The 25,264-nt window shown below is 50.2% G+C and overlaps 1 protein-coding gene across 3 annotated transcripts in view; it reads left to right on the top strand.

Moving 5' to 3' along the window:
* Positions 1-25,264, top strand: part of UCK2 (uridine-cytidine kinase 2) — a 127,872-nt gene that overhangs the window by 88,255 nt on the left and 14,353 nt on the right. For 2 of the 3 annotated variants that reach the window (XM_089299646.1, XM_051858423.3), the window contains exons 2-3: positions 24,000-24,159; positions 24,952-25,048. Coding sequence is in view for 1 of the 3 variants with exons in the window: in XM_051858423.3 (XP_051714383.1) it covers positions 24,000-24,159; positions 24,952-25,048 (257 nt within the window). In the remaining 2 variants the exon portion in view is untranslated. Of the gene's footprint in view, positions 1-1,961; positions 2,102-23,999; positions 24,160-24,951; positions 25,049-25,264 lie in introns of those variants that run through there. The other variant, XM_089299647.1, reaches the window with a different exon arrangement.

The following is a 25,264-nucleotide window of genomic DNA, read 5'->3' as shown; positions in this document are numbered from 1 at the left end:
TCATTCACTGGGCCATTTCCCAAGTGCCCGTAATAGCTGGGGCTGGGCAAGGCTGAAGCCAGCAGCCAGGAGCTTCTTCCAAGTCTCCCATGTGGGTGCAGAGACCCAAGTACCTAAGCTGTCATCTGCTGACTCCAGTGGTGTGCTTTAGCAGGAAGCCGGATCAGAAGCAGAGTCAGGACTCGAGCCCAGGCACTCCCATGTGGGATGCGAGTGTCCCAAGTGGAGGCTTGGCCTGCTGCACTGCCAGGCCCGCCCCTTTAGTTGCTGTCTTTATCCACCTTTGTCCCCTTCCTCTTCAGTCTTGTCTCCAGGTCACACAGCTCTACCTTTGAGTTGTCCTTTTCTCTGTAGAAGCACTCTCTGTGTTCTGCTGTTGATAAGAGGGCTGGGGACAGTGACCACAGAATGCTAGCTCTCCTTTGCTGCAATTTTGCATGAATATTTATGCAGAGTAAATGGTTGGGCAGTCTCTGTCGCTGCCTTTCACTCCTTTGTTTCTGTTAGTGTCCTTGGAACTGGTGTGCTTGATACTTTGCCAGGAGTAAGAAGATGCTTGAAACTGATTTTTATTGGGGAAACAAAAGAAAAGCAAAATCCCTTAGAGTGTGCAGTATAGACAACAGGGATTGACTGCTCACGATTCTAAAGGCTATTGAGTATCCAGTGAGGACTTGTTTCTGCATCCATAGGTGGTGTCTGTCTTGTGTCCTCTCATGGCAGGAGGGCAAGAAGACTCTTCCAGGTCTGTCTTATAATCCTGGCCACAAGGCCAGAGCCCCCATGCCCTAATCACTCCCAAAGGCCCCGCCTCTTAATACCATTGTACTGAGAGTTGGGTTTCCACCTGTGGATTTCAAGGAGCACAGATACGCAGACCATACAGCAGTTTGTCAGATAGGATGTTTTAACTGCAGGAAAATGGATGGGCTAAGGCTTACCAAATTTAAGGTAGGGGTCCCCCACCTGGCCCTATTAGAGATGAAGCAGCTCAGGCTAAGGGAGGTTAACCGCCTTGTCTGAGGTCAGACACAGCCACATCCAGACTCAAATACAGGCTTGTGCAACTCAAGCCTGTTTTTCTCTTGGTCATGCTATGCTGCCTGTAGCCAAATACATACCAGTTCCATGATTCCACTTTTGTGACCTCAACAGAATATTTTATCATTTTCCTGAAGTGACTGGAAATTACTGGGGCAGTCTGGAGACATCAGGGTTCCGATAGAGGCACTCATCCGCTTGTTCTATGATGATGCCCCCCCCCCCCCGCCCCCACTCCCCCCCGCAGGTCCTTGCTTGTTGAAGAGAAAATCCTCAGTGCTCTTATCTGTAATCCTTCGTGGAAACCCTTAGCTAATTACTTCATTGAAAAAATTAAAGCCACCTGCGCTGACTCTCATCAATCTGTTGATCTGCTTAGTCTCTTAATCTCTGCTTTCCTTCCCGTTTTGAATGCAGAGCCTCAGATGATAAAGCCCTCTGAAGCTAATGCCTTCACCCTAGCCTGGAATGTCTTGTGTTGCATTACAAACAGCTGGAGCGCACAAGTGCTCTTGCAAAAGCAGCCAGGGCCAGGACAGCGCTGCATTCCAGGCCAGAGACAACCCCGGTGTGTACAGTCTGGCTCTGGCTCAGTCTCTGCACCAGACAGTGAGGTGCAAAGCCTCATCCATCTGCCTCCTTGTGGGGAGCTGCCTCTCAGTCAGCCCCTTTAGGGACCAACACTTGGGAGACCTTGATTTTAGAGAGCAAATTATGGGGAAGTAGTCCAAGAGCCACTTTGTTTCCTTAAGGGGAAGCCCCTGCCCCAGGCTGACTCTCAGCTTTTTGGACTTCGTTGGTGGCACAGTCAGGTGGCTTGCTGGCTGCTGGCAGTGGCCATGTCTCTGCTGGCCTCAGAGCCAGCCAGGTGGGCTCTGGTTTCAGCTCACAGGCCTTATGTTGGTGCTAAGTGACCTTGAGAAGACACCGGAAGCTTCTGTTTCCTTTTGTGCCAGGGACCGAGAGAAGCACTCAACAAATGCTAGGCTCCCTCTCTTTCGCTTCCCTTTTTAGGCTTTTGAAATCTGAAAACGAAGGTTGGATTTCGTTGCAATAAAGAGTAAGTAACAGGGCTTTCCTCTGTAGAACAGGGAAACTATTTCTGTCGGGGATTTTTGGATAGAGATCATTTCTGCCATCTAGTTCCCAGCTGCCCCCAGTCCGAAGGAGAACTTAGGAACCTTTGGGTCCAGAGCAAAGAGGCGGACAGCTGTTGGCAGTGGTCATTCAGAGGGCGCAGCACTTCCCATGGCCAGGTGCTCCGGGGCGGGGGTGCTAATGATCTGCTTTGCAGAGAAACTCCCCAGAGTAATTTATGCACTTGTGGGCTCATCTAGGTGGACACACAAAACTTGCAGAGCCAGGGAGGTTTGGGACAGAGAAGTGGGGAGACATGTTGCCAATTCTGCACAGCCAGGGAACTTTTGGATGACGTGTGTGTGTTTGTGTGTGTGTGTGAGAGAGAGCGAGCGAGAGCGAGAGCGAGTGAGCATGCGTGCTCAGGACTGCCTTCGGGGTGTTGATAAAGGAGGAAACATTCCTTGCAAGCCAAAGGCTGTGGTGGGTAAGGGGAGTCCTCATTGGAACCAGATGCTAAGGAAGCATTCTGGAAACCACAGTTCACCTGACCTTAGCACAGCTGAGCCTCCGTAACCTCCAGCAATGCAGAGTGGAAGTGCTTGGGGCCTTGTCATCTAGTGCTTCCTGGTGGCTGGTCAGCCGGCTGCTTTGATCCAGGACGGAGATTAAATTTCTCTGAAATTTCTGTAAAAAGCATTTGCAGTGCATCTTAGTTTCTTGTTATGCTTATTTTTTTAAAAGATTTATTTATGTATTTGAGTTACACACAGATAGAGGAGAGGTAGAGAGAGAGAGGTCTTCCTTCAGCTGGTTCATTCCCCAATTGGTCACAATGGCCAGAGATGTACTGCCAGGAGCCTGGAGCTTCTACTGGGTCTTCCCAAGGACTAGGGCCATCTTCTACTGCTTTCCCAGGCCATAGCAGAGAGCTGATTGGAAGTGGAGCAGCCAGGATTTGAACCAGCTGCTCCATATTGGATGCTGGCATTGCAGGCAGCGGCTCTTCCCGCTACGCCACAGTGCTGGCCCCTCTTGTTATGTTCATAAGATGTCATTTATTTTTCAGCAGTTCAGCCTTCTTCTTTACCATCCAAGTGAACTCATAGGTGAGTCTGCCACCATTTGGTGTCTTCTGGGGCTTTTCCCCCTTTCAGTTAAAACATTTGATTGGAGGGCTCCTGTTGTGGTGCAGCAGGTTAAGCAAGCCACCATGGCATCCCAATGCCTGTTTGAGTCCTGTCCGCTCCACTTCCAATCCAGCTCCCTGTTAATGCACCTGGGAAGGCAGCAGATGGTAGACGAAGTACTTGGGCCTCTGCCACCCATGTGGGAGAGCAAGATGGAGTTCCCGGCTCCTGGCTTGGGCCTGGCCCAACCGTGGTTCTTATAGCTATTTGGGAAGTGAACCAACAAAAAGAAAATTTCTCTCTCTCGCTCTCTCTGTTTGTCTTTGTTTCTCCCTCTCTGTCACTCTGCCTTTCAAATAAATAAATCTTTTAAAAAATACATTTGAGAGGTGCAGAGACAGAGAAAACGAGCAAGAGAGCACCCCCATCTACTGGTTCACTCCCCAGAAACCTGCGACAGCCAGGGCCAGAGCAGGGGAGCTCATTCCAGGTCTTCACCTTGCTGTTCAGAACCCAGTGAATTGAACCGTCACCGCTTCACCGTCATTTTTAACGAAGGAATTGAGTTCTGAGCTAAAGGTTAATGGACTCTTCCCCCGCCCAGTTGAGGTTTCAGGTGCCCCCTTTTAGCAATCCAAACCTAGAGGATATCTTGATTTTAGCAACTCTTCCTTGAGAAATTGTGTGTTGCCTGCGGCATCGTTTTTATTCAGGCTCCGCGCCAGTAGCAGTGTACAAAGATTGGTACAATGTGATCCTTGCTCTTCACTAATACAGTTTAGAGGAGGAGAAGGGAGTGGTAGCGTAAGTAATTTTTCTCATTGTGGTTAAAGCTATTATAATATAGCAGTTAACTGTTTTACAGTTCTGTGGCATTAAGTACACCTGCATGGTCTCAGCCATCATCAGCATCCATCTCTGCAGCCTTTCATCTTCAGCGCAGGCTGTGTAACTCTTCATCAGCAGCTCCCTGTTTGCCCCCTTGCCGGCCCCCGGCAGCCACTGTCCACTCTGCCTCTTTGGTGCCTCGTGGAAGCGGAATCATATAGTATTTGTCTCTTTGTGACTCAGCTCAATCCCTGAAGGCTCATCCATGCTGTATTGGGTGTCAGAATTCCCTGACTTTTAAGGCTGTGCTCCAGTGTGTGTGTGTTTTAAAGATTTATTTATTTGAAAGGCAGAGAGGCAGAGAGAGAGAGAGAGAGGTCTTCCATTTGCTGGTTCATTCCCCAAATGGCCACAACAGCCAGAGCAGGGCCCATCAGGAGCGTCTTCCAGGTCTCTCACGTAGGTCAGGGGCCCAAGCACTTGATCCATCTTCCACTGCTTTCCCAGGCACATTAGCAGGGAGCTGAATCAGAAGCGGAACAGCCAGGACTTGAAATGGTGCCCATATGGGATGCCAGCACTGCAGACCATGGTGGCTTTACCCACTGCCCTGCAGCGCCAGCCACTCCACTGTGCCTTACTCACTGGTCTGTCAGTGCACCCTTGGGTTGTTGCTAACCTTTGGACTGCTGGGAATAATGTTGCTATGAACGTAATTGTGCAGATCTGTTGGTCCTGAATTTAAGTTCTCCTGGGCACATATCCAGAAATGAAATTGCTCGATCATAATGGTAATCTTATGTTTGTTTATATGTATACTTATTTATTTGAAAGAGAAAGATGGAGAGAGAGAAGAAACTCCCCCATCTACTGGTTCACTCTCCAAATGCCAGCAACAGCTGGAGCTGGGCCAGGAGCTGGAACTCATTTGGTTCTCCCAGGGTAGCAGGGGCCTAATTACTTGAGCTATGACTTCTTGCCTCCCAAGGTGTGTGTTAGCAGGAGGCTGGGATCAGGAGTGGAGCCAGGACTTGGAATCCCTGCATTCAGATATACATGCAGGTGTCCCAGTAACTGGTGGGCCAGCGGCTATGGCAAATGAAATGCCCATCCCCCTTTCCCATGCCCTGCAGCCCTTCCTCTAGCTCAGCCACAAACACCCCCCACCCCTTTTAAAACAGTTGCTATCCCAGTGGGTATGAAAGGGTATGTCACTGTGGTTGTGACAGACAGCAGGCGGGGAGCTTCCTTGAGGAACCTTCTAGGGCCTATTTCTTAGACATCTGCAGGAATCATTTCGAGTCTGGAGGATGGAGGAGGGAGGGAGATTAACAAGTTAAGATAGAGGCCCATGGTATATTTTATGCTTATTCATGTCTTCAGTTATATATGCATTGTTTGGACAGACATTCCTCAGTATTTAGTATTGGGTGTTTTGGGGGGGAGGGGTGGAGTTCTTTTGTGTGTGTGCACTGATTTTCCTTATTTGCAATGGCAGGAAGCAACAGGATTTCACAGTCTGCACAGGGAGAGTATACCTTGTGTTTAAGAAGAGCCTTACAAATGGCCTTCATTTGTGCGGCTGTTCTGCCGATGCGCCAAGTTGCCCTTGGTGTGATGCTGGGGGCCAGAGAGGGGAAGGCAGATCCATGTCTCCCTGCTGATGAATTCCAGAGGGTCACAGCTGCAGGTCTCTGTGCCTCCTTGTGTGTGCACAGGAAGCTCCTTACCACCCACTCACTTCTTTTCCATCGCTTGTCTGCGCCCTCCCTGGGTGTCTGGCTCATCTCTAGAGGCTCCAGGGAGCTGCTGGGCTGGCGCCCTCTTGTGGTCCTCTTTTGATCTGTTTGTGCGCTAGGGAGATGAAGGCAGAGCGTGAGAGAGCCACTGAGTCAGGAAGGCATGACATTGTGGAAAAAAGGAAACTTGGAGGAGTTAGAAAACAAATCTTTGGGGGTGGGGTGAGGACGCTGTTGCTTACTGTAGCGTGATAACACAAGTCATTTTAACTACATCAATTAAAAATCAGAAAACGTCTCTTCAGAGTAAAAAGATAGCTAACTGGAAAGAATTTGATACAAATGAGAAGTAGTCAGTTTTCTTGATATGTCAGCTTGATAAGTCAATGAAACTAGTCGCAGAAGGGAAGTTAGGATATCAACAGATGAGCTCAGAGAAACAGAAGCCTTTTCGTAATACAAGAGATGTTTATCTTCATTTAAAACAGGAAGGCAAAACTAAACACCAAGGAGCTAGATATTCCGAGCGTGGGGAAATAGTATATGTAGACTGTTGATGCTGGGAGCTATCTGGGCTTATGGATGGAAATAAAAAACCAGATTCTTTGCTGTAGCAACTCCACCACTGGACATATTCCACATGTCTACATATAACGTTTGTTTTAGCAAAGGGTGAATGTAATTTGAATGTCTATTGGAGGACTAGGCATGGTTTCTTCATAAAATGGAATACCACAAAGCTCTTAAGGAGGCAGTCCTGGGTCAGGCGATTAACCTGGTAGTTAAGATATCCTGACTCCACCTTCCTGTTAATGCATATCGTGGGAAGCAGCAGTGATGGTCCAAGTTTTGGGTTCCTGTGAGCCCTATGGGAGACCTTATTTACTTGAGAGGCAGAGTTAGAGAGCGAGAGCGAGTGAGCGCAAGCACGGGAGAAACAGAAAGAGGTCTTCCTTCTGCTGGTTCACTCCCCAAATGGCCAGTGGCCAGAGCTGGGCCAATCAGAAGCCAGAAGCCAGGAGCTTCTTCCTGGTCTCCTATGTGGGTGCAGGGCCTCAAGGACTTGGGCCATCTTCCACTGCTTTTCCAGGCCATAGCAGAGAGCTGGATCAGAAGAGGAGCAGCTGGGACTAAAACCAGCGCCCATATGGGATGCCGGTGCTTCAGGCCAGGGCTTTAACCCGCTGTGCCACAGTGCCAGCCCCACACAGGCAGTCCTAAAGACACTGAAGGCTTTGTAGGAGGGAATGATGGTGCAGGCCACAGGTGTGTGTGTTTGAAAGTTTACACACACTCATGGTTTTATTTTAAATTATTTATTTGCATTTGATTTGAAAGGAAGAGCGAGGCACGCACATACACATACACAGAAAATCTTCCGTCCATTTGTTCAATTCTCAGATGCCTATTAATAAAAAATGTTATTTTCATTTGTTTGAAAGGTTGAGCAATTAGTGAGACACAGACACAGAGACCGAGAGAAAGGTCTTCCACTTGCTGTTCACTCTCCAAAAGCCGACCAAAGTCAGAGCTGGGCCAGGCTGAAGCCAGGAGCCTGGAACTCAATCTAGAACTTCCACATGGGTGGCAGGGCACAGGTACGTGAGCCTTCATGTGTTGCCTCCCAGGGTGTGCATTAGCAGGAAGCTGGAATCAGAGGTGAAACCAGGAGTAGGAAGCAGTCACTCTGGTATGGGACGTCAGTTCCCCAAACGGTGTCTTAACTGCCAAATTCTCACCCTGCTCATGCCGTCTAGAAGTGCGTGTGCAGGAAATTGAACAGAGCCAGAGACACAGCGAACCAGGTGGCCAGGAGATGAGGAGGGGGGAGACGGGTTATGTGTCCTATATTCTCTTGTTCCATATGAATTTCATACCATGCTGGGGATGCATTTTAAAAAGTTAACTGCCTTGAAACATAGAATGAGATAACCTGCAAAGGAAAAGGTTGATCTTCTCAAGTAGAAAGGACAAGGTAGGAACTCAAAAAAATTTTCAGGGTTGGGTGTTGTGGAGCAGTGGGTTAAGCCGCTGCTCCTGACTCCAGCATCCCCTGTTGGAGTGCCAGGTCGATCCTGACTGCTAAAGCACTTGGGAAGCAGCAGGTGATGGCTCCTGTTCTTCGGGCCCCTGCTGTCCCATGTGGGAGACCCAAATAGGGTTCCTGGCTCCTGGCTTTGGCCTGAACCAGCCCGGACTATTGCAGGCATTTGGGGGATGAACCAGCCAGATGGAAGATCTCTGTTTGTCTGTGTCTCTGTGTCTGTCTGTCTCACTATTGCTCTGCCTCTCAAGCAGGTGAAGATAAAATTAAAATATTTAAAAAACTCAGAATTTCTCGTCTGGTTTTTAGATTTGCTAACGTAGGGACTGCTGACAGAATTCTGACCTAAAGAGAGAAGAATGAAGGAAGTGGACATATGATTGATTGCATAGACCTGGCCCCTCAGTGGAGGGATGGCTTGCTGGTCTAGGAAGTGATGGGATGGCAGTCATCCTAGGCTGCCGCATTCACAGGGGGTTCCAAAAATGTCACAGAAAACACTTCTCATGATAAAAAACATGCAGGACTCAAAAAAAATTGTGCTGAAATATACTTATCTTTCAATTCAGTTTTCCCAGGAACTTTTTCAAGTTCCCGCAGCTATATATAAAGATGTCTGGAAAAGTGCTTGCCAAAGTGGCTACCACATTTATCTCTGGTGCTGTGCTTTAGCCAGTATTATTTTTTTAATTTTGTTTTACTTTTGGTATCTTTTAGAATGCATCATTTTAATTAGGGAAAGTAAAGCTCCGGGTCCCTGTGGCCTCTCTGGCCTCTGCTCCCAGTCTCTGTGGCCTCTGCCCTGCCCCTCCTGCCCCCAGGGTGCTCCTGCTTCATTATCTTGGTGAAACCGCCTGCTTCCTTTGCAGCCCCCTATTAGACTGTGTCCTTTACCTGTTCTCCCTGAAACTTGTCTTTCCTCCCTTCCCCTCTTTCCCTGCCCTCCCCTGCAGGCGCAGCGCCTGGAGCTGGGCCTGGGCCTCTGTGCTCCTCACTTTGGTGGATCCACTCTCACACACCCAGCTCTGGATCTAACTGAAGGACTCGCTCGCTGCTCCTGAGTCTGCTCTGCCTGGCTATATCATTTCCTTGCCTTCTTGTTGCTTTCTCCCCAGTACGATTTTGCACACAGAAGAATGGCAGGTGTTCTGAAACTTTCATTTCATGTATTTCTTCCTGGGAGAACAGCCTTCCAGCTTATGGATTCACGTCTTCTTCTATTTTTAAGATTTATTTATTTATTTGAAAGTCAGAGAGAAAAGGAAAGGCAGAGAGAGAGAGAGAGAGAGAGTCTTCCATCTGCTAGTTCACTCCCCAACTGGCTGCAATGGCTGGAGCTGTGCCAATCTGAAGCCAGGAGCCAGGAGTTTCTTCCAGGTCTTCCATGCTGGTGCAGGGGCCCAAGGAGTTGGGCTTTCTTTCACTGCTTTCCCAGGCCATAGCAGAGAGCTGGATCAGAAGTGGAGCAGCCAGGACCTGAACTGATGCCCACATGGGATGCTGTCTCTGCAGGCAGTGGCCTTACCCACTGCGCCACAGCACCGGCCCCTGGATTCACTTCTTTACTATCTGTAGTTTAACAGCAGAGCAGACACTGGTGAACAGGAATTCTCCCCTCCTGGAGCACTGCTTCTGGGACTTCAGACCCTCTGGGCCGATTCCTGGGCCACCCAGCCTGCTCCTGAGTGAGTATGTTGTGGCTTGATTCATGCACAGAGATCTCCTTCACGTAAAAATCCCTTTTCTTCCACCATGAATTTTTTTGACGTTATTAAACTTTTTGTATTAAAAGAGGTATTTATTTTATCTGAAAGTTACGGGGGGGGGGGGAGAGGGAGATCTTCCATCTGTTGGTTCACTCCTCAAATGGCTTCAGTGGCCAAAACTGGACCAGACCAAAGCCTAGGAACCAGGAGCTTCTTCTGGGTCTCCCACACGGGTGCAGGGGCCTAAGACCTGGGCCATCTTCTGCTGCTTTCCCAGGCACATAAGCAGGGATTGGACTGGAAGTGGAGCAGCTGGAAGTCAAACCTGCACACTGAACCTACCTGCCCATATGGGATGCTGGCACTGCAGGGGGCAGCTTAACCTGCTTTGTCACAGTGCTGGCCCCCCACTATGAATTGTTAAACAGATGCTTTTTACAGATGGTGTGGTAAGGAAGGCCCTCCAGGGGGGGTGCTGGCTCCTGCCCCGGTGTTTGCTCTGGTGGCTGGGGCAGGAGCACCCACTATAAGGAAGCAGATGCTTTTTCTTTCCTGGAACATAATATGTCACCACCCGTGTACTGCTGTCATTGTGTAGTGTAGCTCAGCGGTATGATAATGTAGTTTTGGACCTAGTATATACTGACGGTTATGGATCGTGGTAAAGTTTTCAACTGTGTTACCAAAAAGAAAACAATAAATAAATCAGAATGCTTCCTCATGGGCTCTCCAGGCAAGTTCTGAGTGAGGATTTGAGGCATCTTCAAGAAGACAATGTTCTTTACTAAACACATATTTTGAGTGGGCTTCTGTCTTCTGCAAATCAGCCCATAATACTAAGGCCCATTCCTGGACTGGATATTGTTCTGTTCACAGTTACAGTAAGGACACTAGTTCTCAGAAGTCAACTTGCAAGAGATGTACCCTGTGTGGGACGGTCGGGAATCGCGCCAGGACCCCGCTTTTGCTTCTTGCCCAGGGGGCATCTCTGTGGAAGCACACAGGCTCCCTAGGCGTCTCCACACCCAGGCAGCCTAGAAGCTGCTGCTCGTTGAGAGGACCCTGGTGCCCACTGCCCGACCTGGAGGCGACTTCTTGCTCACCAAGGGAGCGGTAGATGACGCCGGGTGCTCAGGTGGCTTTTTTACTTTTTGAGTGTTTGTTTAGTATGTATGATACTTATTAACCAGGATATTTGGTGAAGCAGACACGCCTACACTACAGATAGCTACAGTTTATTATTAGAGCAAACAGAAAGTGCCAGGAAAAAATTGTGCAAGAAAAGATTATAAAATGTAGTGACAGGGAAGGAGAGAAGCGCCGTCTGTGCACAGGACTGCACACAAATACAAGTCGAAGAAAGCAGTCATGTCCTCTGGGACTCGAAGGAAGAGAATGAAATCAGGCTGCAAACTAAAAATAAAATAAATAAAATAAAATAAATAAAATAAGTTTCCTGAGACTGCGGGAACAAATGACCACAAGCTGGGTGGGGAGACCGGAGTCTAGTGTCCGTCAGCATTGCGTCCTTCTGGAAAATCTGAAAGACATTGTGGCCCCCGTTTCTCTTCTAGGTTTTGGTGCTATACCTGGCGCATGCGCCTCACTCCTCTGTCTTCAGGCAGCCTCCCTCTATGTCCCTTTGTCTTCACCTGTTCTGTTCTGTCTCTTCCAAGCACGCTATCTCAAGATCCTTACCTTAATTACACCTACAAAGGCCCCCCCCCCAATAAAATGATCGTCTGAAGTTCATGGAGTTAGGACATTCTCCTTATCTTTTTTATATTATTTTATTTTATTTTATTTATTTGACAGATAGAGTCATAGACAGTGAGACAGAGAGAGAGATAGAGAGAAAGGTCTTCCTTCCGTTAGTTCACCCCCCAAATGGCTGCTACAGCCGGCGCGCTGCGCTGATCTGAAGCCAGGAGCCAGGTGCTTCTTCCTGGTCTCCCACGTGAGTACAGGCACCCAAGCACTTGGGCCATCCTCCACTGTCCTCCCGGGCCACAGCAGAGAGCTGGACTGGAAGAGGAGCAACCGGGACTAGAACCCGGCGCCCATATGGGGTGCCTGCCGCCGCAGGTGGAGGACTAACCAAGTGAGTCACAGCGCCAGCCCCAACATGCTCCTTATCTTTAGGAGCAGCAGTTCATCCCACTCCCTCAGAATTTTGAAAGAGAGGCTGAATTTTGGGATAGAAGAAAAGGCAAATAGCATTCATTTCTCTTTTTTTCCGATAAAGTTCTTTTTTAAATTTTATTTTATTTATGTATTTGAAAGTCAGAGTTACACACAGAGAGGTGAGGCAGAGAGAGAGAGAGAGAGAGAGAGAGAGAGAGAGGTCTTCCATCTGCTGGTTTACTCCCCAAATGGCCACAATGGCCAGAGCTGGGCCGATCTGAAGCCAGGAGTCTTCTCCAGGTCTCCATGCAGGTGCAGGGGCCCAAGAACTTGGGCCATCTTCCACTGCTTTCCGAGGCCATAGCAGAGATCTAGATGGGAAGTGGAGCAGCTGGGACATGAACCGGTGCCCATATGGGATGCTGGCACTGCAGGTGGCAGCTTTACCTGCTACGTCACAGCGCCAGCCTCACGATGAAGTTCTTGCGTTGAGATCTTTGTAGGTTCACGTGCACTTAAGAGTAGTAATGCAGAGGTTCGTATGTCTTTTGCTCGCACCGTGCATGGAAATAGCTCACAGAACGTACTACCAGGGCACTGGCCTTCGTATAGTGAAGGAGCACAGCATTTGCATCGCCAGAGCATCCGCCGTGGCCTCATGAGCTAGCCATCCCTGCCTTCCTCTTCTTCCTCCTCTTCCTCCTACCCCCTTCTCCCTAGCCCTGGTCAGCCACTAACCTGCTCTTTCTATTTTTTAAAAAAGATATTACTTATTTATTTGAAAGGCAGAGAGACACACACACACACACACACACACACACACACACTGATTGTCCATCCATTGGCTTATTCCCCAAATTTTCACAATGCCACCAGCTGGGCCAGGTCAAAGCCAAGGAGCCTAGGATTCAGTCTGGATCTCCCATGTGGGTAACAGGGCCCACGTAGTTTGACAAACAAACCTTCTGTGAGTATTTCTGTACATGTTTCTGTGTGAACATGTTTGTTCATTTCCCTGGAATAAATTCCCGTGAGTACAGTTGGTGAGTATGATAGCTACATGTTTAGTTTTAATAGACTTCTGATCACTTGTGGTTTCACAGCAACATGGAGTGAAAAGTGGTACTCTCTTCCCTCACCCCATATATGCAGAGTCCTGGTTATCAGCATCCTGCACTGGAGTGGGCCCTTGATGCCAGTAGATGAACCCACACCGTGAGCACCCAAAGACCATGGTTTCCACTGGCCTTCACTCTGGGTGTTGCGTATTCTGCGTGTTTGGACAATGTGTACTGACAGACGTCCACCACTGTACTATTATACAGAGTGCTTTCTCTGTGCTGAAAAACTCTCTGTGCCCTGTTTATTCATTTTTCCTTGCCTCTGACCGCTGCCAAATTCTGATTTTTTTTTTTTTTTAATATAAAGGGAGAGTTAGAGAGAGAAAGAGAGAGAGAAAGCGAGTGAGAGAATATCTAGAGTATCTTCCTTCCATTGGTTCACTTCCCATTTGGCTGCAACAGCCTGGGCTGGGCCAGGCTGAAGCCAGGAGCCAGGGGCTTCCAGGTCTCCCACGTAGGTGCAGGGGCCCAAGGACTGGAGCCATCTTCCACTGCTTTCCCAGGTGCTTTAGCAGGGAGCTGGACTGGAAGTGGAGCAATTGGGACTTGCACTGGCCCCATTTCTGATCTTTTTATGGTCTCTATAGTTTCACTTTTTCGAGAAAGAGTTAACTTTTATGTAAGATACTGGTTTAGGCCAATTCATATGTTTGATCTGTGACTGTGCCACAATGCCAGTCCTGGGATTTCTTTTGTGCATTTTTTTTTTTATTCTGGAAGGGATTTGGGGACCCTGGAGTTGGTGACGAATGATGAATCCAGCAAAATCTGGAAGGATACACTCATGGGGTTTGAGACTGCTAACAGAACCCCTTTCTTCAAGCGCTCTGGGGAGTAAATAATAAATTGAGTTTTCATTGAAGTAAAAGAGACTCAGAGGGGAAGGGAAGGGCAGTGGGTGCCTGGCACATGCTTTCTGCTTCCCCCTCCTTCCCCAGCTGCCGTCAGTTGGGCATTAGATGCGAGGCTGGAGGAGGACTAGAGAAGACATTTAACCGATTTTCTGATAATCAGGTAGTTGACACCTGCTTTCCCAGGATTGGACAAGGATTATGGGGTGGTGGAGTTAACTGAAATGCACTGTGTGCAGCTCAGCCCTATTGGGCACCGCCTGCCCGTGTGTGGCCTTGGGTTAGGAAGGTTTCAGTAGAGGAGCCGGCAGGTACGAGTGCTCGCCTTTGTGCAGCCATTGTTTCAAAGAGAGGAGGGACAGCCAGCCTTCTTTGTCCACAAGACCTGGCGTCTGTCCTTGAACCCCTTGTTTCTGTGACAGGTCCTGTCTTTGCTCAGCAGCAGGCTGCAGCAGGCAGTGGGTTTTGATGTGCCTCCCAGCACCTGCGGCTCGGGGCTGCACCATCCTGACTCGCCTCCTGACCCCTCCCCAGTAAAAGAAGGAAGCACGAGCCTGTTCTCCAGCCCCCCACCTCTCTGCTCCGGTCTTCACATACAATAAACTGATCAAAGCTCCCAGCAGGCTGAGAACTATTCTGTTTTGGGGGGCGGTGGTTGGTGGTGGTTGGCAAATGCATGTGCATGGCGTGGCGCATTTTATGTTTGTCTCATGGGGATAGATACGAAGGAGAATCCACAGGTTGCGTATTCAGGCTTAGGCCACGCAGAGAGGGGCTCACACTCACCCCCATTTCCTAGGAGACGATTCTTACGTGGCTGAGTTGGGAGGGGTGTCTCTTGCCTCGCCTACATGCCGGGTGGAGTGGAAGGTGACACCAGTTGTCATTTCTGACGGCTTGTCTCCCATGCCTCCCTGCACGTTTCCCCAGATGCTTACTTGGTAGTGGTCGCAGTGTTGGCTCCAGCTTGAGGTCTGCCCTCCTGTTTGACATTCACACGTTGTCCTTTTTTTTTTGGACAGGCAGAGTGGACAGAGAGAGAGAGAGACAGAGAGAAAGGTCTTCCTTTTTGCCGTTGGTTCACCCTCCAATGGCCGCTGCGGCCAGCGCGCTACGGCGGGTGCATCGCGCTGATCCGAAGGCAGGAGCCAGGTGCTTCTCCTGGTCTCCCATGGGGTGCAGGGCCCAAGCACTTGGGCCATCCTCCACTGCACTCCCTGGCCACAGCAGAGAGCTGGCCTGGAAGAGGGGCAACCGGGACAGAATCTGGTGCCCCGACCGGGACTAGAACCCGGTGTGCCGGCACTGCAAGGTGGAGGATTAGCCTAATGAGCCGCAGTGCCAGCCCCACACGTTGTCCTTGAACCCTCCCTGATCTCATGGTCAGGCTGCCACACGGTGAGAACTGGGGATGCCCTTGGGAGCCTTCCTGTGTGCTGCTTTCTCCAGGGAGTGGCCAGTTCAACACACGGCAGCCAGTGTGTGGGGTAGGGGAGCAGGGGGCTTCAGACACTCCACTCTGGCAGGCCATTTCTGCCTCCCCCCCCCCCCAGATATGTGGGCTCACCTGCTTCTCAGAATGTCAATGGCAGCCCCTTCATGCATCTAGTTAGCCACCAGAGAGCAAATTGTGCATAATCAGAAGTGACTCCTTTTTCTCTTTAACTGGTAAAACGTTCATGAGAAACACTGACTGCTCCGGAAGCTCAGTAGGAGCCTGCTTAGCAGAGCCCCGCATGTGTAAGTCACAGAGCTTTCCTGGGAGTGCTCTGGCTGTGAATTCGGTTTAAATGTGCAGGCATCGCATGCCTGTGTGTGGGGCCACGGTGGGTCTTGGGATGAGGCAGGTCTCCCCTTCCTGATGGTGCAGCAGGGCCAGCATTGTGCAGAGGGGTTAAGTGTGTGCGTCTTGAAGCCAGCCTGTCCAAGCTGAAGACCGGTCAAGCTGTTCTCTGAATGTATGAGCCTGGGACTCAGTTTACTGTTATGTAAGAGGGAGATCATCAGAATACAGTGTAACAGTTTGCATAGCATTTGCATTGTATTAGGTATCATAAGTAACCTACAGATGCTTAAGTATATGGGTGGGTTATATGCAAATGATGTATCATTTTACCCAAGATTCTGGAGCAGTTTGGTATCCACAGATCCCAAGGGACAACAGCCTGAGACAGCTTCTGGCGTGTAGTCTGTTATCGATTGTAACTGACCATACTGCTGTTGGTTCTGAGCCAGTTCACTTTCCAAGTGCTGGTGACACCAAAGGGAACAGAGCCAAACATGCCATTTGATGATTCCGGAAGTGAATTTTCAAGATGTCTCTGCAGAAGTTAATGAGATTGGCATCCACCGAAAAGCCCTGGAGACCTGCTCTTGCTGGTGGCTGCTGACCAGCCAGAATGGTTCAGAAGCAAAGCCTCCCTCCCCTTGGGGTCTTCCTGCAGCACCACCTGTGGGTCAGGGGTCAAAGCTGGTGGCCTCTGTGTGTGTGTGTTGGGGGGGGGGGTTCCGTCTCTGCATAGTCTTTGCATGCCACCTGCTCTGTAGAGAGTGTGGTCTGTGGTACAGGCAGGAGCTGGAAGTGGGGAGGATGTTGAAGTCAGCGCTGACATCTCTAGGTAAACATGGCCTGGCAGGGGATAGAGCGGGCCAGTGAGTGGTCTGGGGACCCTGGCCCAGGCAGATGCTGCCCACCCCACCTTCTGATACTCGGGTGGTATCAGGGAGCTGCTGAGCTCCCTGTGCTGCTGTGATGGTGAGCACAGCCTTTTGGGCTAGGGTGAGAGGATTTCCCAAGCTCTCAGGAGAACGCCGACACCGAGCTAGTGCCTCCACTAGGGCATGTGGTGTGTGGGTGTGGACATCAGTGTTAGGATCCCTGCTGCTGGAAGTCACAGAAAACATCAATAAAACAGGAGTTAGGGGCCGGCGTTGGGGGGCAATGCCGCCATCCCGTATGGGTGCCCGTTCATGTCCTGGCTGCTCCACTTTCTCTCCAGCTCCCTGCTACTGTCCGGGGAAGAGCAGCAGAGGATGGCCCAAATCTCACCCGTGTGGGGAAGACCTGGATGAAGCTCCTTGCTCCTGGCTTTGGCCAGGCCCAGGCCTGGCCATTGCCGTCACTTGGGAGTGAACCAGCTGATGGAGAGAGCTCTTTCTCTGTCTCTCCTTCTCCTTTATCTGTCTGTAACTCCAACTTTCAAATAAATAAACCTTTAAACACAAACAAACAACAACAACAAAAAAAAACAGGAGTTAAACAAGATAGTTTTCCTTGCTGTCTGAGACTGTGCTGCTGTAACCACGTGCCTGAAATTGAGTCATCCATAAAGCACAGAAGTTGATTTCTTACGTGAGGGTTGCACTCTGCTTCTACGATGGTCCTTCTTGCTGCATCTCCTGTGTCCTCACGTGGGAGAAGAGAATGAACTCACTCTCTCAAGCCCTTTTATCAGGGCCCGAATGCCACCGGTTAGGAGGACTCTAACCTCATGGCTTAATCTCCTGCAGGCTCTGCCTCCTAATGCCACCACAGTGGGGGTTAAGTTTTAACTTGAATCTCTAGGGGGCACGTTCAGACTTCTGTCCTCCCTCTCATTCTTCTCTCTGCTCTGAGGTCATTCGAATCTTGGGCCTCTTAGGTTCCGCTACTTTCTCACCCTTCGTTGGCAGCGTTGCAAGGTGGCTGCTTGAGCTTCGGCCATCAAGGCTTCATTCCAGCCAGCAGGAAGGAGGGCTAAGAGAGGGGACAGTTACTTCTTGGAGGAGAGTCCAAGAAGCCGCCACTTGACACTAGTACTTATTTAAGTCAGATCTTACTGTGGCCACCAGGAGCTGCGGAGAAAACTGGGGGATAGGGTCACGGGCCCAGGTGAAAGCCGGGTCTGAGCTTTGGGCACACGAGCAGTATATCTGCTACGTGTGTCATATAAGCTTGTTTGGAGGCTGGGGAGGGTGGCCTGAGTGTCGGCTGATGGTAATAGGGAGCAGGGCCAGCGTTACCTTTACAGTTCCAGGTGTATGTGAAGAAAAACGAGGGCTTCTGATGGATTCTGACATTGTCTGTGGTCATCTAACAGATACTCGCGTGAACCCCAGCCCCTCCCCTCGCCATGTCTCTGTGCCAGGACCCTAGGAATAAAAGCTGAGTCACCCTGGTCCTTGTCCTTGGAGCACTGGATCGGCCTGTGGCTGCCTTTGGATATTGGCGACTCTTTCTAAATAGTCGCTTAGCGAGTTTCTAACTCAGATCTTGTGTGCACATTGGTGACTGTGTTGCACCTGGAAGGGCTTGCCCTGCACTGCCGGGGCAGGGGGCCCATCCAGAATGCCTGGATTCAGATGGCCTAGAGATGATTCCATGGAAGCCCCACCCTACTGCTGCCGCCTGCCTGCTTCTGATTAGAGTCAGGTCAGCAGGTTTGAACTTTGTTCTCAGCTCACCCAGGGCTAATGACTGGTGCTTTGGTTTTCTCGTGCCTATAAATTAGAGCTTCTGCACTGTGTGTGGGGAGCAGTCCTGCCCCCAGAGGAGTGACGTGATGTCTGGGAGGGGGGCATGCTGGTCCCTTTGGGACGGATACCATGTGAGTTAGTGGGTGTGCTTCTGACTTTACAAAGGGGAGAGCCACTGCTGTCAGGTGTCACATTGCATGGTCCTGGAGCCGAGGAGGATGAGCGTCTGGCCTTATTGCACTAGTCCCTGCTGGGTGCTGACCCCAGAGCAGGTGTTAGCCACCAGTTTGTGCCCTCTTCCCAAAAGCAGGAGGAAGTGATGGGTCCCTGCTCCCTGGGCTGTGGGCTTCCTGGGTTTTCTGCCCTCTTGTTCTAGAGCAGCTCGCCTGGGAGTGACAGACCACATGTGGGCAGAGTGGTCCTTAGCTGGAGCAGTGCCAGCCCAGTGCCCCTGGGACACTGACTGCAGCCTGACGCCCTCCCCGGGGCTGAGCTGCTCTGAGCTACTCAGCGTTGGGCTCCAGCACCTTGACGCTGGGTTCTTAGCACCTTGGCGTTGAGGGGTGTGGAGCACAGGTGACCAAGTAGTTGTCAGGACTCTATTGTCCCATGTGTCTTACTCATTTGACAGTATCATAATGGGACAGAAGGGTCCCAAGCGTTAGGTCCTGGAAGACACACACACACACACACACACACACTACACACACCCCAGAAATAGCACAGTAAGAAGGAGCCAGGGCTGTCCGAGCCACCTCCCAGGAAAGAATGATGCTAGCGACACAGCCTTTCTGTAGCAGTGCAGGGACCCAGCAGCTTCCTGAAGGAGTTCATTGTTGAGCACATCTGGTGCCCTCTGGCTCTTAACAGCTGGATTCTTTGTAGCTTCCATCAACATTTCGAGAATGGTTTTGTTTTGGGGGTGCACATCCCTTGCTGTGATGTCGTGGGATGAGAGTTTACTGTTTGGGACCCCTTCCCTTCCTAAGCAGTGTCCTCTGGGAGTGGAGTAGCTCAGTGGAACATGCTGGGGCAGACGCCACAGCCACAGCTGCAGTTCTGGCATAGTGAGAAGAACTGCGGCTTTGGAGCAGGACGATCGATGGTTTGGGCCTCAGCTCTGCGACCATGCGCAAGCCGTTTAACTCTATCCATTCTCTAACCACCTCTTTTCCTCATGAGAAAATAAATGGATAAAATAATATCTTGGAAGGAGTCTCATGAAGTAATGTCTTCAGAGTATCCTACAAGCGAGGAAATTATAAATCACTTTCATGGATCCTGCCATCTATGTAGGGTTTGTTTTTTTTTTTTTTTCTGCTTTTTTTGAGGATTCCTGGACATATTGAGCTGACCTTAACTTTGCATTCAGACAGCAATCTGTAGTCTCAGCGGGCCTATCCCTCTGCTTCTCCTAAGTGGCAGTGGACAGAATATGGGCTGGATACTCTGTGCCACATATGGACATCTCTGGCAGAACTGAGCGGAGCCATGCTCCACAATGGGCAGTGCCTGTCTGCCTGTGAGGTGGTGCAGGGCAGCTGTGTAGGAGAGGTGGAGTCTGGCACTGGAGCGTGCCATTGGAATCCCGGCTCCAATGGGCACATCCTTTAACCTCTTCCTCCCAGCATTCGCCCCCAGCACTCATAAATTCCATCTATAAGGTCACAACAATTGAAAAACTTTGAAGTGCTGAGCCCAGTGTCCAGCATGTAGGAAGAAACTTGGCTCATGTTATAAGAATTACTACATTTCATTGTGCTAACATGCATGTTTTAAAACTTAACCATCCTAACCGTGCTTGCATGTACACGTCAGCAGTGTTGAGTATTTGCATGGTTGGACAATTCCCCAGAACTTTCTTGTCTTGTAAATTGAAGCTCTATCCATTCAGTGACCCCCATTTCCATCTTCCTGCACCCCTGGCAGCCTCCAACCAACTTGGCTGTTTCTAACGATTTGGCTGCTCATGCACCTGGAAGTGGAATCATATGGGCTTTGTCTTGTTGCTCCTGTGGTTAAGCGTGGGCCCAGTTACATCCTCTCCAGCCCATAGCTTTCTGTAGGCTCATCATTGTCTGCTTTTTCAAACCGCAGTTCTGGGTGAATTAGTTCTTGTCTTAAAGGAACAAGATGACACTCTGAAACCTCATTTCAGCCTTAAGAAAAGGGGGCAGAATTAGAAAAAAAAAACAAAAAGATCCTTAAAGGAGGTATAAAGAAGTGGGCGTGGGCATTAGGTAAGGAAGAGACCCTTCCCTCATGGCAGAATGGAGCCCACAGAAAACCTATAGGAAAACAGAGACCACCACCACTATCAGCCCCTAAGGACATGTCACTCAGATTCAGCAGTTCTCTTGGTCTTGTAAGATTCCATTTCTAACACAGCCCAGGAGTAAAGAAATACCTTGAAAATGGAGATGACTGCAGAGGCAACTTTGTTTTGCTCATTCATGTGGTGGTATTTATCTCTGGGTTGCGACTTCTGGGTGGAGGTCAGGAGGAGGCAGGGCTGCAGGACAGTGGGCAGGTCATTTACCTTGCCCTCCTCCTCCCTGATGGAGAGCACCTGTGGCTCCTAAGGGTGGCTGGAATGGAGCACTTGGCATGGGGCCAACCAGCGAATAAGCGGTCAGGTGCAATGTCAGCAGGCAGTGGTGGTGTTTCTGTGGAAGGAAGGGTCAACAGCCATCCCTTGAAGACAGGAGACGCACAGCTGTGAGCCAATGAGGCTTTGCAGTGAGCACTGGCTTTCCAGAGCCGTACCTACCGTGGGAGCTCAGCTTCTGTCCTGGGTTGTGTGGGTCGAGGGGAAGGGTGGTCTCTCTGCGAAGTTGGGTTGTATGACTTTTATATATATATGACTTTATCAGCAGTGATGCGATTATTTTGCGTATGAACAGCGTTTTCTGAGTTTTAATTATAGGTGGAAAATAGTATGATTTTGAGGGCTGGTGCCACGGCTCAATAGGCTAATCCTCCGCCTTGTGGCGCCGGCACACCGGGTTCTAGTCCCGGTCGGGGCGCCGGATTCTGTCCCGGTTGCCCCTCTTCCAGGCCAGCTCTCTGCTGTGGCCAGGGAGTGCAGTGGAGGATGGCCCAGGTGCTTGGGCCCTGTACCCCATGGGAGACCAGGAGAAGCACCTGGCTCCTGCCTTCAGATCACCGCGATGCGCCGGCCGCAGTGGCCATTGGGGGATGAACCAACGGCAAAGGAAGACCTTTCTCTCTGTCTCTCTCTCTCTCTCTCACTGTCCACTCTGCCTGTCCGGAAAAAAAAAAAAAAGTATGATTTTGACATGTCTAGAAGAAATTGTACTAGTAAAGGTTATAGTAGATTTTACCCTAACAGAACCTTAGGATGTAAGAAACAGATGCCAGTTGTAAAAGGAAAGCATGGCCTTCTGATATTTAACATTTCAGGTTTACAATTGCATAGAGTCTTTGTTTTCTCTCGGATCATTTCAATCACAAAGTTTTGTTTTTGCTTTAAATTATTTGAAAGGCGAGGAGAGAAAGACAGAGGACCCTGTCATCCACTGCTTTACTCTGCAGATGCCTGCAACAGGCAGGGACTGAAGCTTGGAGGCTAGAACTCAGTTCGTATTCCGCACACGGACAGCAGGAACTCAGTTCCTTGAGCCGTCACCACTGCCTCCCAGGGTCCGCCTCAGCAGGGACATGGGTGGGAGCCGGTGCCGGGGGCTCTGACACAGGGCGCGGGCGTCTTTGCTGGCATCCTAACTGCTATGCCAAACACCTGCCCTGCATTTTCACTTTTGAATACAGCTAAAGTCATGGCACAACTTCTACCCTGTAGTCCAAAGTAGCTTAATATGCTTTTCAATGCTAGTATGAAAAAGTGTGATGGAAGTAAAAGAACTTGTGTTCAAATAATCGACAGGTGATGATGATGATGGGCATTAATGTTTCCCCAAAGAGCCTGGGTGGGGCTGGGTGTCACAGCTTGTGCCACAGAGCATGTTGTGCAAAACTGTTGAATTTATGTAGACTGGAACAGCAGGAATGGCGGGTTTCCTTATGCTCAGACACATCAAATGACTTTATAAGAATTATAGCTTAAAATGTCTTCACAGCTGTCTGTGTTAACATCAGTTGGTCTAATAAAATAAGCTCACTATTAGGCATCTAAGGTTGAACCCAAGAATCCTCTAGATTTGTTTATTTTTTTAAAACTTGATAATTGGCCCACCACTTCCACAAGGAGGCTCAAAATTATGGTTTCTAGGGTTTTTATATCAACATTTTTTATGTTACTCTTTGCATCAAAAGTAAAAAAAAAGTGAGTTACTTTATAAACATAATCCTTATTTTGAATTTACTTGTTTTTATAATTTTCCTTTTAAAAGGAGTGTATGTTATTGGGGAGAAAAAGATAGATATATGAGGGTACTTTATTTTACTTAACACATATAAATTTCAAAAGTACAACTTTTGGATTATAGCGGCTTTTCTCCCCATAACCTCCCTCCCACCCGCAACCATCCCATCTCCCACTCTATATGAGGGTACTTTAAAAAGTTAATGGATGGCCGGTGCCATGGCTCAATAGGCTAATCCTCCACCTGCGGCACCGGCATCCTGGGTTCTAGTCCCGGTTGGGGTGCCGGATTCTGTCCCGGTTGCTCCTCTTTCAGTCCAGCTCTCTGCTGTGGCCTGGGAAGGCAGTGGAGGATGGCCCAGGTCCTTGGGCCCTGCACCCGCATGGGAGACCAGGAGGAAGCACCTGGCTTCTGGCTTCGGATCAGCGCAGCACGCTGGCTGCAATGTGCTGGCCGTAGCAGCCACTTGGGGGGTGAACCGACAGAAGGAAGACCTTTCTCCCTGTCTCTCACTGTCTAACTCTGCTTGTCAAAATAAATAAATAAATAAATAAATGAATGAATGAAAGAAAGCTAATGGACAATGCAGTTTTATTTTGGCGCAAAAAATTTTGAAAGCCACGTAGTTTGCCCGTTCTTCCTTCCTTCCTTAAAAAAGATTTATTTTACTTATTTAAAAGGCAGAGTTAGAGAGAAGGGGGAGGTACAGACACAGAGACAGAGATCTTCCATCTGCTGGTTCACTCCTCAGAGAGCTGCAGTGGCCAGGGCTGGGCCAGGGTGAAGGCAGGAGCCTGAACTCCATCCTGGTCTCCCACGTGGATGTCAGAAACCCAAGTACTTGGACCATTATCAGCTGCCTTCCTGGCACGTTAGCAGGAAGCTGGGTCAGAAGCAGATTAGCCAGGACTTGAACTGGCACTCCGATACGGGGTGCAGGCATCGCAAACAGTAGCTCAACCTGCTGCACCCCAGTGCCCACCCCAGCGTGCAGCTTTGAGGTCTTTTGGAACAGGCCTCCCTACCCTAAGTGGTTGTTGTAGGCGTTGATGATGTATGTGTCTCACATCACTCTGAAGCTGAAGAAGTCGGTGCCTGTGGACTAAAGCACAAGTAACCAGCAGAAGTGGGGGGGGGGGGGTAAAGCCTTGATCTTGGCCTGACCTCTGGCTGTGACTTTAATTCTGTCACTGTAGAGAGAATTGCGGGGGCTCGAGGGGTGTCCCACGGGCAGTGCAGCTGCTTCTTGATTCCCGGGGCCAGTGTCATCCGTGTGCCCTCTGCAAGCAGGCAGAATCAGGTGGTGACATCTCTTATTAGAGCCTTTGGGAAAGGCTTGGGTCACTGCAGAGGCCTGAAGAGCAGTGACTGTGCTAAGGAAAGGGGGAAGGGACCCCCGTCTCCCTGCATCCGTTCTCTCTGAGCCCCGCAGCTCACTCACGGTCCTTTGGTTTGTTCCTTCAGAGTGGGCGTCAGCTCAGTGGCCCTGCCACCCACACTCCTGTCTCTCACTCCTTGGTACTCTCTTCCCTCCACACAGTCCTCTGTCTGCGCCAAGATCGTGCAGCTCCTGGGCCAGAACGAGGTGGACTATCGCCAGAAGCAGGTGGTCATCCTGAGTCAGGACAGCTTCTACCGCGTCCTCACGTCCGAGCAGAAGGCCAAGGCCCTCAAGGGCCAGTTCAACTTTGATCACCCGGGTGAGTCAGGGTTTAAAGGGACGAGTGGTGTGTGTGTGTGTGTGTGTGTGCATGCGCGCGCACATGTGTGTATAAGAGAAACAGAGGGAGAGAAGAGAACATGCGTGAGCTTGTTTGGGAGTGGTGGGTTGGGGGCAGTTTTCTTGTCCTTCTCACGAGGAAGCTGCTTTGCTCCTCTGTCCCAGTGTATACCATAGGGGCCTAATAACCACCTGTCAGGGCCATGCTGGGGCTTGTGGGAGAAGGGATTTTGAAACGCTCCCTTGTAGCCCTTGGCTCATATCTGGCTGAGTCTGAACATGGTGACTGTCTATGAGCCACAGACAGAGCACACATGCTGGTCCTTGCACCCACTCTGATCTGAGGCAGCCTCTGCTCCCTGGTGTGGGTGCACCCAGTGGGTGGGTTCAGCCCAGCGGCTGGCAGGAAGAGATGGCGAGTTTGGGTGCTGCCTGAACGAGTTTGTCCTGGCCGCCCCGATCGGCACTCCTTGCTCTGGTTTGGGTTTCTCATGGTGGTTCGGCGTGGTGCCCGTGGAACATACCCCACCGGCTGTGAGTCAACTTTCCAGGCTGGCAGATACCAATCTCAGGACAGCAGCTGAACCTAGAGGCGAGAGAGAGAGCCGCCTGAGGCCGGGGGCAAGGGTGGCCAAGAAGGAGAGGCGAAATCTGGCCAGAGCTTGGCTCCTCTAGTTCGAGGCGCATGGCGGGGGTGAGGGGTGGGGGCAGGACAGCAGGAGAGATCGTTTTAAAGCTGAGAAGCGTTGGTAACAGAGTGCTTCTCCTTCAGATGCCTTTGACAACGAACTCATCTTCAAGACACTCAAAGAAATCACAGAAGGGAAAACGGTCCAGATCCCTGTGTACGACTTTGTGTCCCATTCCCGGTAGGTAGACGGTTCTGGACTGGGTTGTATCGCTTGCAACCCAGAGTGTCCCCCTTGGTGTGCGCTGGGCCTGCTTCCCCACTCAGGACACTTGGGGCCTCTGCCCTGGCCCTGCTCGAAGCCCCTGCAGCAGCGGGTGGCAGAGCAGTGGCTACGCCGTGGGTTGCACCCTTGGCACGTTCACCTAGGCTCTTCCTGGAACTGTCCAGCCGTCCT

Source organism: Oryctolagus cuniculus, chromosome 7 (genome assembly GCF_051225735.1).
Source record: "Oryctolagus cuniculus isolate XC-2025 breed Fujian yellow rabbit chromosome 7, ASM5122573v1, whole genome shotgun sequence".
In the NCBI taxonomy this organism is placed as follows: Eukaryota; Metazoa; Chordata; class Mammalia; order Lagomorpha; family Leporidae; genus Oryctolagus; species Oryctolagus cuniculus.
Note: the sequence above shows the minus strand (reverse complement) of the source record. Positions and strands in the feature narration are given on the sequence as shown.